The following is a 12,418-nucleotide window of genomic DNA, read 5'->3' as shown; positions in this document are numbered from 1 at the left end:
TGTTTTCTCATTCTGATAAAAGAAATTGAGCCACGAAAAACGTATACTTTTTGTGCCAATACCCACTGTACTTATTGTCAAATAACCCATAAGGAGCACATAAACGCCAAAATGAGAAACAGCTGATTGTATATCGATAGCTTACGTAGAAAAATGTGCAACTATTTATATATTTTTTGTAGAATATTGTAAACGCAAGTGTTAATTGTGCATTGAGCTTTATTTTAACTATTATTTTTGCAGTGTACGCATTTTTTATAAGCGAGTTTATATATTTAGGGAGTGCACTAACATCCCTTATTTCCACTGATTACTCATTCGCAGCAATGTTGAGGCAGAGCAGTGTGAACCGAACGTAAGATAACATTACATACGAATAAGAAGAGGAACTGCTAAAAAATATTCTGTCGAAAAAACGGGTTAAAATAAATACAGTAAAAGCAACAAATCCAGTAAAATGTCACGAAAAATGCCCAAGTTTTACAAGCTGGACATAAATCGCACGGAGTGGGAAATACCGGAGACATACCAGAGCCTCCAGCCTGTCGGGCAGGGCGCCTACGGACAGGTGTGCAAAGCTGTTGTCCGGGGAACCAGCACAAAGGTAGCGATAAAGAAACTAGCACGGCCCTTTCAGTCTGCGGTGCACGCAAAGCGGACGTACCGTGAGCTACGTCTACTTAAGCACATGGAGCACGAGAATGTGATCGGTCTCCTGGATGTCTTCCATCCCGGACAGCCCGCCGACTCGCTGGACCAGTTCCAGCAGGTGTACATGGTGACGCATCTGATGGACGCGGACCTTAACAACATTATACGCACGCAGAAGTTGTCCGACGATCACGTTCAGTTCCTGATATACCAGATCCTAAGAGGCTTAAAGTATATCCACAGTGCCGGGGTGATCCATCGCGATCTTAAACCGTCAAATATCGCGGTGAACGAGGACTGCGAGCTACGCATCTTGGATTTTGGTCTGGCCCGACCCGCAGAAAGCGAGATGACTGGCTATGTGGCCACGAGATGGTACCGGGCACCGGAAATCATGCTCAACTGGATGCACTACAACAAGACGGTGGACATTTGGTCTGTGGGCTGCATAATGGCCGAGCTCTTGACCGGACGCACCCTCTTCCCCGGCACCGATCATATTCATCAGCTGAACCTGATCATGGAGGTGCTTGGCACGCCCGCAGAAGAGTTCATGAGCCGCATCTCATCGGAGAGTGCCAGAAACTACATACGCTCGCTGCCAGTGATGCCGCGAAGGAACTTCCGAGACATATTCCGTGGTGCCAATCCCCTGGCGATTGACCTACTGGAAAAGATGCTCGAGCTAGATGCTGATCAGCGCATCACAGCCGAGCAGGCGCTGGCCCATCCGTATATGGAGAAGTACCATGACCCTACCGACGAGCAGACAGCGGCCTTGTACGACCAGAGCTTCGAGGAGAACGAGCTGCCCGTGGAGAAGTGGAGGGAAATGGTGTTCACCGAGGTGCAAGCCTTCAGGCCCACTCAGGCCTTCGCCGAGCTCCTTCCGAAGGATCCATAAATAAAAAATCCATTGAACGAGATGCTATAATTTTAGATCAGTCGTAACACCTAGTTCAAGCGGATGTTCTCAATCGTGATTTTTGTATTCATCGAATGTAAACAGTCAAGGACATTTATCTTAGAGCGTTTAAAGTGTTGCTTCTTCAGTTTATATTTAGAATTAACGTCGAGCGTTGCGTAGAAACAAAAGAAAAACGAAACAAATCGAACAAATCAAACGAATGATGAGAATGTATTTTCGAACCTGTAGCGACTATCCTCGACTTGCACTCGATCAATAAAGAGATTGCGATTGAAACTCTAGGTACACAAAATACACAAATATTGTAAAAACATAAAAAAAGAATGCAGAGTTAGTGTCACAGCCTTACTGTCCAGTTCAACTTTTTGGTGTTGGTTTTAACAAATAATTGTGAATAGTCTTGTAAATGTAAATGTGAGTATGCATGCCAGAAAATACACAATAAGATGTATGTAAATGGATGCATGGTACATCTTAGTCCATAAGCGAGCTCATCTCGCGGCCAGTAACTTTAAAAAGATCACTATTGTCTACGTTGAATCAAAAATAAACGTGCTATCTATTTTACATTAGAAGATCTTCCAGATAGCTTTCGAACTCTTGCTCCCTGGAGGGTTCCGCGACGACATCGGGCTGTTTCAGCCATATTTCGTCTTCCGCGGTGGTGTTGTCTTCCTCGCCTTGAATCTTCCTTCTTTCTTGTTCGGCTTCTGGCACCTTAGGTTCTTCCTCTTCATTATCTTCTTTCTCCTGGTCATCCTCGGCCGTATCATCCAATTTACGTCGCTTATTTCTTCTCACAGCTCTGCGCTCATCTTTCTCCCTACGTTTCTGCTTTTTGTGCTCCTTCTTCTTGGTGCGGTAGTTCAGTTGCTCCGTGTGCGTGGGACAAAGTCGCACCTGCAACAGTGAATAAATTGTATACTTCCAGAGATATCTCACATATTAGATCCTACCTTAACGAGCGCATTCATTGGCACGCCATGCTCCATGTACTTGAAGTTAACCTCCCAGCTGCGCAGATCTTTCCGCTCCACACAGTGGCGACTCCCACATTGGAATTGACCTGTTCCGGCGACAACTTCTTGCTCGGTACGCCAGCGGAGGGCTATCTTGTTATCTTTGTAGCGACTCAGGTCCGCAATGCAGTATTCCTTGAAGAGTTTCTTGTAGTAGCGCAGCGCCAGGCGCTGTTCCCAACTCAGCGATCCACAGTCAACTTCATCGTCCTCCCACAGAAAGCGGTGGTTCTCTCGGATGACATCGATGTCGCGCTTGTGCTTACGCGACTCGCTCTCGGCGGCGGTGTTGAGGACATAGTGGTTTAAAATGTAGTTGTGGCCTTCTTTGTCAGTTAATTTATTTAAATTTATGGGAAATAGCTGTGAGCTCATTGTTGTTTTTTTTTTTAATTTACTGACTGCTCGCGATAGTTACAAACCTTTTCGATGAATCGATAAAAGTATCGGTAATGAATTAAGTTATATTCCACATCTCATCTTTGCACTTGGATTTTTGCTACATTTGCTTGTTTTTGTGTTGAGAATTCGCGCCACACCCGATAAGATTATAAATATATAGATATATATATATATATTCCAATGGTTATTGGTGGCTGCAGTGGGAGGGGTTGAAAGTACCAATAGGTTTATAGTTGACGCCCATAAGTTGACGCCCAAGTAAAAACACTGAAAACATTTGCCAACGGGGGGAAAGTAAAACAACAATGGCTTGCAGATGCAGCCCCTTGTTCTTTGTGTTTCTGCGCAAAAACTTTCTATATTTGCGATTCAATTTGGTGCCTTTATTGTGCATCTTCATAGGATCAGCGGCAGTGCTCTGTGGATACCTGCACTGGTCAGTAAAGCCCGTGAAACACAATTTGGCAATTTGGTTCGAGGCAAAAGACTATGTGAGTAAGATAAGATAAAAAATAACATACATACATATGTATGCCTTATTCCATCTGTAAATGGTCGTGTGACTGTATTTGAGTGTAATTGCTATTTTCCTTTTCTTAGGCTACTCTTAAACAACTGTACTTCCCGGGAAACGATTTTGACTTTGTATATTTTGCACCCAGCAGTAATAATGTTGACGATATTATGGACATGGTGCGGCAGGAGCTGGAAATTCCCGCAGAGCGTAAGTTTGCAGACACCCGCCTAAACTCCGGAATATATCCAACTTTTCCCTGCAGGTTTTCGCATCTACAACAGCAGCTACGATATGCAGTTGGACATGGAGCAGAACTGCTTGGGCAACTGCTTTGCCATCAACTTTAATCAACTGCCCAACCGTGGCTCTGGTGGCATATTCAAATATAGTCTGAGCTCCAATGAAATGCGCATTTCGCCCAAGAAACGATACGTAAACGACGAAGAGATCAATCATCAAAAGGGTGTGTTCGTTGTTCTTCTTTCTTTAGATAATTTAACAAATTCTCCCTTTGTCCACTTTCAGATGATGACGACTACATACGGTCAGGTTTTCTGACGCTGCAGCACATACTGGATCGCCAGTATATGAAGTATCAGGAGCTGGACCCCAATTATGAGCTCCTGCTTAGTTCCATGCCCAACCTGGAGGTTAGCACCATGGATAGCCATCGTCTGACATACTTTGGCTCACTGTGTGCCATTCTCTTCAATGTCGTTCTGCTGAGCACCTTTGTTGTCGCCTTTGTGGAGGAGAAACAGAACGGGCTCAAGGAATTTCTGAATCTGGTCACTCCAATGAGTTTCCTGAACGGCCTTACCTTCTTTCTCATTCGCTTTGTCTGCTATGCAGCGCTGTTGCTATTTGTTCTCACCGCCGCCTACTTCTACAAAGCCCTGGGCCTGATTGGCTTCGTTTACATCGCTGTCCTGTATCTTCTCTATATATTGGCCACCATGTCATATGCGTACTTAATCTCTGTTTGCTTTCACTCAGGTAAGAATTGTCCACAGATTAATCTTCATCCTTCTGCTTATTTATTTTCCTTTTGCAGTTTTCTATGCGAAAATTGGCGGCCTGGTGATGCTAATCATTCCCTTTGTGTTCAGTTTTGTTCGCAGTTGGGTTACCTCTTTGGCCTTTTTCCTGTTCAGCACCAATGCCTTCCTCGAGGGCTTGGATGTGTTCCAGACATTCTCCAACAAACGTGAGCATCTCCACCAGCAGTAGCTTGACCTTGCCTCACCTACTTTTTTTTGTTTCCATCTTAGACCGCCACTTTGGGGGAGCGGACCTCTTCAGGGAGATCAAAGACGGCTCCACTCGCATGTTCTGGATCTACTCTACACTCATTGCTCAATCCCTACTCTACGCTTTGCTCTACAACTACATGGCGTGTGTTTTTCCCGGTCCTGGTGGACTCAAGCGACCTTTTCTGTTCTTCCTGGATGTAAGTGTGGCAACTGGCATGGCTTATCCTTTAAAATGCTAACAGATTTCGCTCACCTCCAGCCCAATACGTACAAGAAGCGACAACGCAACGAGTACACAACTGCACCGCGCGGCACACATGCCATCATCATCTCGGAACTGTGCAAGAAGTTCCAGACAAGTCAACGTGAAACGCTTATTTCGGACAATCTAAATATGACGATCAACAACAAGGAGATTACGGTTCTACTCGGCCACAATGGAGCAGGCAAGACGACGATGATGAACATGATTATGGGTCTGATTCCGAAGGATTCCGGCAAGATTGTTGTATGCAGCGAGCGCGATGTGGCCTCGTATCGCCATCTGATTGGCTTCTGTCCGCAGCACAGTGTTTTCATGAGCTACATGACGTGCTATCAGCATTTGGAGTTCTTTGCCCAGCTGCGCGGTTCACGCCGTTCGGAAGCGCGTCTTTGGGCCGATAACAAGCTTAAGAAACTGGGCCTCAAAGACAAGCGCGACGAGTACGGGCAGAACTTGTCGGGTGGAATGAAGCGGCGTTTGTCGCTGGGCATTGCCATTGCCGGGAACACAAAGTAAGTCTCTTCGAATTCTAGCTAAATGCGAGCAAAAAGTGTTATTTTATGTTGCTCAGAATTGTGATACTGGACGAACCCTCTTCTGGACTGGACATCGAGTCACGTCGTGAGCTGTGGGACATTCTGTTGAATCTGCGCAAGGAGAAGGCCATTCTGGTGACCACCCACTACATGGAGGAGGCCGAGGTGCTGGGAGACACCATCTGCATCTTGGCCAATGGAAAGCTGCAGAGCACGGGCTCCCCCCTAGAACTGAAGCGTAGATCGGGCATCGGTTATCGCCTAAAGCTGGAAGTCCCCGATTTCACATTCCGCGAACATGAAATAATGCAAATTATACAAGATTACGTGCCAACTGCCCGCGTGCTGGTAAGACTTTGCACACAATTCAGTTTGGGCATTAATCTAATCTTCATTTATAACAGAATGTGGTGAAACCCACAGTCGATATCTGCCTGCCTTATGCGCACAAGGCGCGCTTCTCGGAAATGCTGCTCAAGCTGGAGTCGAAGACAAGTGAGCTGGAAATAAATACCATTTCCATGACGGATACTACACTGGAAGATGTTTTTCTAAGGTAAGGGTAGAGTTTGATTAGCGCTTGACATGAAATCCATTAACCTTTTTCCGTGCAGATGTGCAGGCGAGCAGGATCAGGTCGATACTCCAGACGGCCCACGCAACGATGCGCCTCTACTGACCGCGCCCTACAAGCGGCTGCCCAGCCAGCATACGCCGCCCAGCATGTTTCAGCTTTGGCTGGCGATCTTCTACAAGAAGTGGAAATTCCTCACCAACAAGTGGCAATATGCTGTCATAATGGTAAACAGCTGCACGCTAGATTATTATCGATGTAACTCTACTTATCTTTATGTTATCTTTTCTAGCTGACCATTCCCTTTGTGTGCGTCTTTGGTGCCATTCTTGTGATGCATGCCATGTCTGTGGTTAAGAATGAGGCGGCGCTGCCGCTCAAGCTCAGTCAGATGGGTTCTGGTGTCGTTTATATATACAATCCGACGGGCCATCATCCTCAGGTTGAGCAGCAGCTGCGGCAGCAAATCGAACTAAGTGGACTCACAGCCAAAACGCTGCAGCTACGCGGAAGCAGTGTGAAAAATGGTGAGATCCCTTCCGTTCCAAGTACCAAACGAATGTCTTACATTAATTCTTTTATTCCGATTACATTTTGTATTGTTTTTCAGAGCTTCTCGAATTGCAACGGGACAACTTGGCGGACTTCCTCGAACAAGTGGTGGGCGCCATTGACATGTATGGCGGTGGCAGTGGCACTGGAGGAACTCCACAGATAGAAATCTTTTACGCGGGCAACCGCTGCCACAGCTCAGTGGAGTTGATCAACTTTCTGGACTCCAGCATGCTGAAGTTGGTCAGCCCAGAGTCGGACATTGAGGCCACATATGTACCAATTCGACGCTTCATCAGTGACATCAGTCCAACGCGATTGGAGTACTATGCGGTGATCGTGTCTGTGGGCTTGTTCTTCAGCATGTTCTACTTCATTTCGTTGCCCTTCCGAGAGCACGACAATGGCTTCCGCCAGCTGCAGACCATGTCGCGCTACACCTTCTGGCTGTCCACATTTGCGTTTGACGTTCTGCTGCTGGCGCTCCTCTGTGTGGCGCTGTTTGTGCTCCAGAACTGGCTGATGCCGTCGGAGCTCTACTCTGCCTCCGAGTTGAGAATCATCGTTATGAGCATATTCTTCTACGGCTGTAGCTACCTTCCCATTCTGTACTCGCTGGCCAACAACTTCAAGTCCATATCGACGATATCCACCTACCTGCTGCTCATGCTGATTGTGTCCGGTAATATTATCCCTACTTATGCCTTGCCACTCATCTGATTACTATTTGTGTGCCCTTGCAGCGATTGCTCCTCTGATCACCTCCAGCAATGCGCAGTCCATGAAACTGCACGCGACTAAGATAGCTTTTCTCTGCTTCCTGCCCGACTTCAATCTGAACCACCAGCTGCGCATCATCAATGAGAATTTCATTGCCAACCGAAGCTCTGTACCCGATCCCCATCTGCTGTCAACGGATACTTTCTTTGTGTATGCCGTGGCCGTCTGCGTGCTGGTCTTTTCGTTCTTCACGATCGTTTTGGAGCACAAGTACCTGCGCCAAAGAATTGGCGATGCCATTTGGATGAACAGGTGCCTGGTCACACTGAAGAAGAGCAGCTCAACGGGCACGAGTCCTAGCACCCAACTAACGGTGGTTGACGACTGCGCCAAGGAGGAGCGGCGAGTGGAGGAGCTCATGGCACATCCGTCGAAGGAGTTTCCCCTGATCGTGAGCAAAGTGCGTAAGCGGTACAACAAGAAAGTGGTCGTTGATGGAATCAGCTTTGCCGCATCTCGGGGCGAGTGCGTTGGCCTCTTGGGCGTGAATGGTGCCGGCAAGACGAGCACATTCCAAATGATTGCCGCCAACCTTGCTCTGGATGGCGGTAGCATACGAATCGATGGCATCGATATTCGAAAAGACGAAGTGGGCTATCGCCATCGCTTTGGCTACTGCCCCCAGTACGATGCACTGAATAAGTTCATGACTGCCGAACAATGCCTGCACTACATGGCCCTGCTGCGGGGTCTGAGCAGCACCAGCGAAGGACCGAGTAGTGTGAAGGAAAACGTGAAATACTGGCTCGAAAAGATGCACCTGACTAAGTACCAGCAGGTCCAGGTGCGGCATTATTCGGGTGGAACAAAACGCAAACTGCTGGCTGCCATGGCCATGATCGGGTCCCCGACACTGGTGCTCCTGGACGAGCCAACGACTGGGGTGGATCCCATTTCCAGACGCTTTCTGTGGCAGTGCATCAAGGAGTTTCAGGGCCAGGACCGCACAGTGGTGCTCACTTCACACAGGTGGGGGAAACGCTTGAGCATTTCAGCATTTGCCAATTAAATATTATCTTTGTTTTCACAGCATGGACGAGTGCGAAGAGCTGTGCAATCGTCTGGCAATTATGGCCAATGGGAAATTCAAATGCCTGAACAACATCTGTGCCTTGAAGAGACTGAGCGGCTTTACTATAAAACTTAAAATGAGACAAGATACGGAAACGGAGGAGAACGTGGACACAATCACAAACACACTGAAGGCGCAGTTCGAGGGTCTGGAGTTGCGGGAGAATCATGCCGGTACCCTAACCTACTTTGTTAGCACCCAGGAGAACTTGGTCTATTGGTCGAAGGTGTTTAGGATAACCGAGGACCATCTGACCGATCGATTGGGCCACCTCGTTGCGGACTACTCGCTGAATGAGTGCACACTGGAGGATATTTTTCTCAAATTCGACAAACAATCAAAGACCCCACCCTCATCACAAACATCGTCGAACAGCTCACCCATTCTACACAATCCGGACGCGTCCCACTTTGTGTGATTCGGCACCAAAGCCAGACACTGACACAGAGCACAAGACTGCCGTCAGAGTAAGCTTCACTTACTTTTTCCTGACATCAGGATTAATTTGTTTAGCCCACGGCTCGGCACGGCCCTTTTCTCTTTTCTCTGACATCATTCCGGTACTTAGTGATACATTCGATCTGGATCTAAGACTGTGCGTTTCACCGAGTACCGGGTAAAAATACCCCACCTCTTGCTGCTCTGTCGCAAATTGGTTTTCAACCTTCATACGTTATCGACGTACACCTGTAGATATTTCGCATATAAATCTCACGATTTTTCATGATTTTTATTATCATAATGTGTCTTGAGCGGCTCTATTGAATCTCATCAAAAGAGGCTAATCCTTTAGGCGGCAGTAACTTGTGCTCAGCGTCTGTCGTATCTGTCGGATTTTTCTACTTAACTTGTGTATAATCATAATTTGAAGACTTACACACACACCTATATCAAAGATATCAACTTTAACCGACTAAAATAAAGCACTCTCTACACAGATATTTTTGAAAATATTTTGGAGATAATATTGATTAAAATATTGTCTACAACGACGAACTTCGAAATGTTAAACAGTTCTAACAGCTATATTTATTATTTTAGTTTAGTTCATACAAATGTATAGCTTTAAGGGCTTACTTATATTTATACATAATAATCAAATTTCGAATTCAAATTATTATAATTTACTTCATGTATTCCTTATAACGATTGGATTTCCTTGACCATTGACGTTAAGTTGGCGTAATAAGTTGGCCAAATGCCAAGAAAAATATATATTTATGAATTTAAAATGATGTATTATTATTGATATTTATTTTGTATTTACCCCTATGTATGATCCCTACTTTGTAAACATAAGTAAAGTAATTAAATGAAATATCAAAATCGAGCAACAATTTGTTTTAGATTCGGTAAACTTACGGTATCATTTCGGTATATTTTTGAGGGTCATGTTAATTGTATCGATAACTCCGCGGTCGACTGGTGGGGTCCACGGCCATGGCCCGCAGCAAAGTTTGGAAATATTACGATAAAATAGACAACAGCACGGCGCAATGTCAGCTCTGCGAAAGGATTATCAAAACTTCCGGCAACACGTCCAACTTGATGAAGCACATGAAGACCCACAAGCAAATGTAAGTGCTTCATGCCGTATGATAGCGTATCCTCTCCAGAGGGAGCTGATGAACCAAAAGCATTTATAAATTGCAGAGATCTCGACAATAATGAAGCTGTGGTGATGCGTGGCATCTTCAAGCCGCGTGTGTTGAAAAGGAAAATCAAAAAGTCTCCAACCTACGAGGGCCTCCCGTTCTTGTTCGAGGGGCAATATAACAGCAGCACCGAGCTGGCAATGAAAACCAAAGCGGAGACAGAGCATTTCAGAGAGCTGGATGATGATGTCTCTTGTCAGGCAGTTGAACAGGCTGCCATCTGGACGACTGGTGTTACGGAGTCAACGGCAGACACAGTCACTGCCGAGGACATTATAGAATTTGAGCCCAAGGAGGCGAACGATGTAGAGGAAGGTATTTGCAGCAACTTCCTCAGCAATCTGGAAGCTAGAATACCTGTCCACCGTTCGTTTCTTCAGGACATGGCCTTTTTTGTCTGCCGGGACAGGCATCCACTGCAGACAATTCAAGGCGAGGGATTCAAGCACTTGGTGAGTGCGTTGTGCCCAGGCTCCAAGCCACCCAGCGTGGATGAGCTGGAAACGTACATTTGCAACCAGCGACAACTGCAAGCAACGAAGCTGCGCCAACAATTAGCAAGTCTTTCCACACTCTCCCTAAGTGTTGCCCTTCACAATAGGCCAGAGAAGCGAAGTTACCTGGTACTGGCGGTACACTTCTACGAGGGACTGGAAAAGATATCCAGAACGTTGTCGGTACAAGGCTTGCCCGAGCATTACACTGACAGCCAGATTGTGGAGCGTATGGAGCGGGTATGTCGACGCTTCGGCATAAACAAGGCAAAGATCACCTGCGTGGTGACAGGTGGCTGTCGTCTGCTCGAGGATGCTGTCACGTCCCTGCTGGGGGATCATAGACATATACCCTGTTTTGGCTATCTGCTGAATACCATACTAGAGGCCACAATGCTCCGCAAGGAGGTTCTTCACTACAGCGAGAAGGTTCGCCCCTACGTTGCCTGCTACTTCGACAGTGGGGTCCCCAACTCACAAAGAAAGCTTCACCTGGATGTGCATCAACGCCCCCTGAGCACCTTTGATATGCTGGAGGGATACGTCAGGGAAGCCCCGCAGCTGTCCAAATGCGTGCCACTCGAGATTAGCCCGCCGCTGTCAGAGGAAGAGCTGGAACAGTGTCGTGAACTGCTTGGTGTCCTGAAGCCGCTGGCCAGCTCAATGAGGGAGCTCAGTCGAGCAGGAGAGACATCATTTCCCGTGGCTAGCAAGGCCTTGCCCATAGCATACACCCTCATCAACGAATTGAAGAAGAACCGAAGCCCAGAGATTCAGTTGACCTACGATCTGCGCATGTTTCTGGTCGGTCAGCTGGAGGATTGCTTTTATAGCATAGAGAATAATGTCCAACTTGCTATGGCAACCCTGCTGGATCCCCGCTTTCGCACCATGCCTTTTTCCAGAGTATTGGCGTCCCAGTACAAGAAGGATCTGCATGAGATTTTTCAGACACACGTAAAGCCTTGCGAGGCAGCCACTGTTATAGAGGATGCTACCGAAAACTATGACATTTGGGCAGCGTTCAAGGCTCTGTCGCATGAGAAGGAGCAGCACAGGCAGAGAACAGAGCCCAATGACCGGGAGGATGAGATCAGCAGCTATTTTGATGGAAGAATTAGTAACCTACAGGAGGAGCCAATGAAGCTGTGGGAAAATCTCATGCATTTGTATCCCTTTCTGCATGGTCTGGCCAAAAAGTATCTGCACATTCCGGCCACCGCTGTGCCGCCGGCGAGTCTGTTCACGGACACAGTGGCGGACGCAAAACTGACTGACTCTAGCATGGAGAGCACGCTCTTTCTGGCAGATATCCCATTGGATGAGTGGTAATTATAGTAACATTTTTCTATTAAAGCAAAATATTTATTTTTTACCAACGTTAATACATTTTGATTTTGATTAATTAATACTGTAAATACTTTAGTACATTAAATACCTCAAGTACTTTAAATACTAAATAAATACCTTTCAATTTGACAGAAAATTTGGCACCTTTTTCATGAATATACCTTGGTATGAGAATGTAGAATATGAAAAACAAATGTAATTTAAAGCCATTTTCAGGTTACATCGAATGCTAATTCGTAATGAGCAAAAAACTCCTGATCGTTGCAAACCAAATCTCAATTTATTGGAAAATGTAAAAAAAAAACTTGTCACAAGTCCGCATTTCCCCGACAGGTGTCTCTGTTGCTAATTACATAAATCCGTAGTTAAT

General features: G+C 46.3%; 4 protein-coding genes across 4 annotated transcripts; 3 read left to right on the top strand and 1 right to left on the bottom strand.

Moving 5' to 3' along the window:
• Positions 1–230: 230 nt before the first annotated feature.
• Positions 231–1,860, top strand: LOC117588174 (mitogen-activated protein kinase p38b). Its single transcript, XM_034279288.1, has one exon. It carries the CDS (start codon positions 458–460, stop codon positions 1,553–1,555), a length of 1,098 nt encoding a protein of 365 aa, XP_034135179.1. The 5' UTR covers positions 231–457; the 3' UTR covers positions 1,556–1,860.
• LOC117588176 (protein FRA10AC1) lies at positions 1,773–3,006 on the bottom strand. The gene is made up of 2 exons (XM_034279291.1): positions 2,536–3,006; positions 1,773–2,479 (listed from the first exon to the last, which is right to left on the bottom strand). Exons 1-2 carry the CDS (start codon positions 2,971–2,973, stop codon positions 2,144–2,146), a joined length of 774 nt encoding a protein of 257 aa, XP_034135182.1. The 5' UTR covers positions 2,974–3,006; the 3' UTR covers positions 1,773–2,143.
• Positions 3,007–3,133: 127 nt separating this feature from the next.
• LOC117588173 (ATP-binding cassette sub-family A member 2) lies at positions 3,134–9,486 on the top strand. Its single transcript, XM_034279287.1, has 14 exons — positions 3,134–3,491; positions 3,601–3,724; positions 3,780–3,980; positions 4,043–4,513; positions 4,572–4,724; positions 4,789–4,967; positions 5,030–5,547; positions 5,607–5,919; positions 5,976–6,127; positions 6,186–6,372; positions 6,438–6,672; positions 6,756–7,379; positions 7,441–8,446; positions 8,508–9,486. Exons 1-14 carry the CDS (start codon positions 3,306–3,308, stop codon positions 8,965–8,967), a joined length of 4,809 nt encoding a protein of 1,602 aa, XP_034135178.1. The 5' UTR covers positions 3,134–3,305; the 3' UTR covers positions 8,968–9,486.
• A 483-nt stretch (positions 9,487–9,969) lies between these two features.
• Positions 9,970–12,056, top strand: LOC117587885 (zinc finger BED domain-containing protein 4). Its single transcript, XM_034278862.1, has 2 exons — positions 9,970–10,126; positions 10,203–12,056. Exons 1-2 carry the CDS (start codon positions 9,990–9,992, stop codon positions 12,028–12,030), a joined length of 1,965 nt encoding a protein of 654 aa, XP_034134753.1. The 5' UTR covers positions 9,970–9,989; the 3' UTR covers positions 12,031–12,056.
• Positions 12,057–12,418: the final 362 nt, after the last annotated feature.

Source organism: Drosophila guanche, unplaced genomic scaffold, assembly GCF_900245975.1.
Source record: "Drosophila guanche unplaced genomic scaffold, DGUA_6, whole genome shotgun sequence".
In the NCBI taxonomy this organism is placed as follows: Eukaryota; Metazoa; Arthropoda; class Insecta; order Diptera; family Drosophilidae; genus Drosophila; species Drosophila guanche.
Note: the sequence above shows the minus strand (reverse complement) of the source record. Positions and strands in the feature narration are given on the sequence as shown.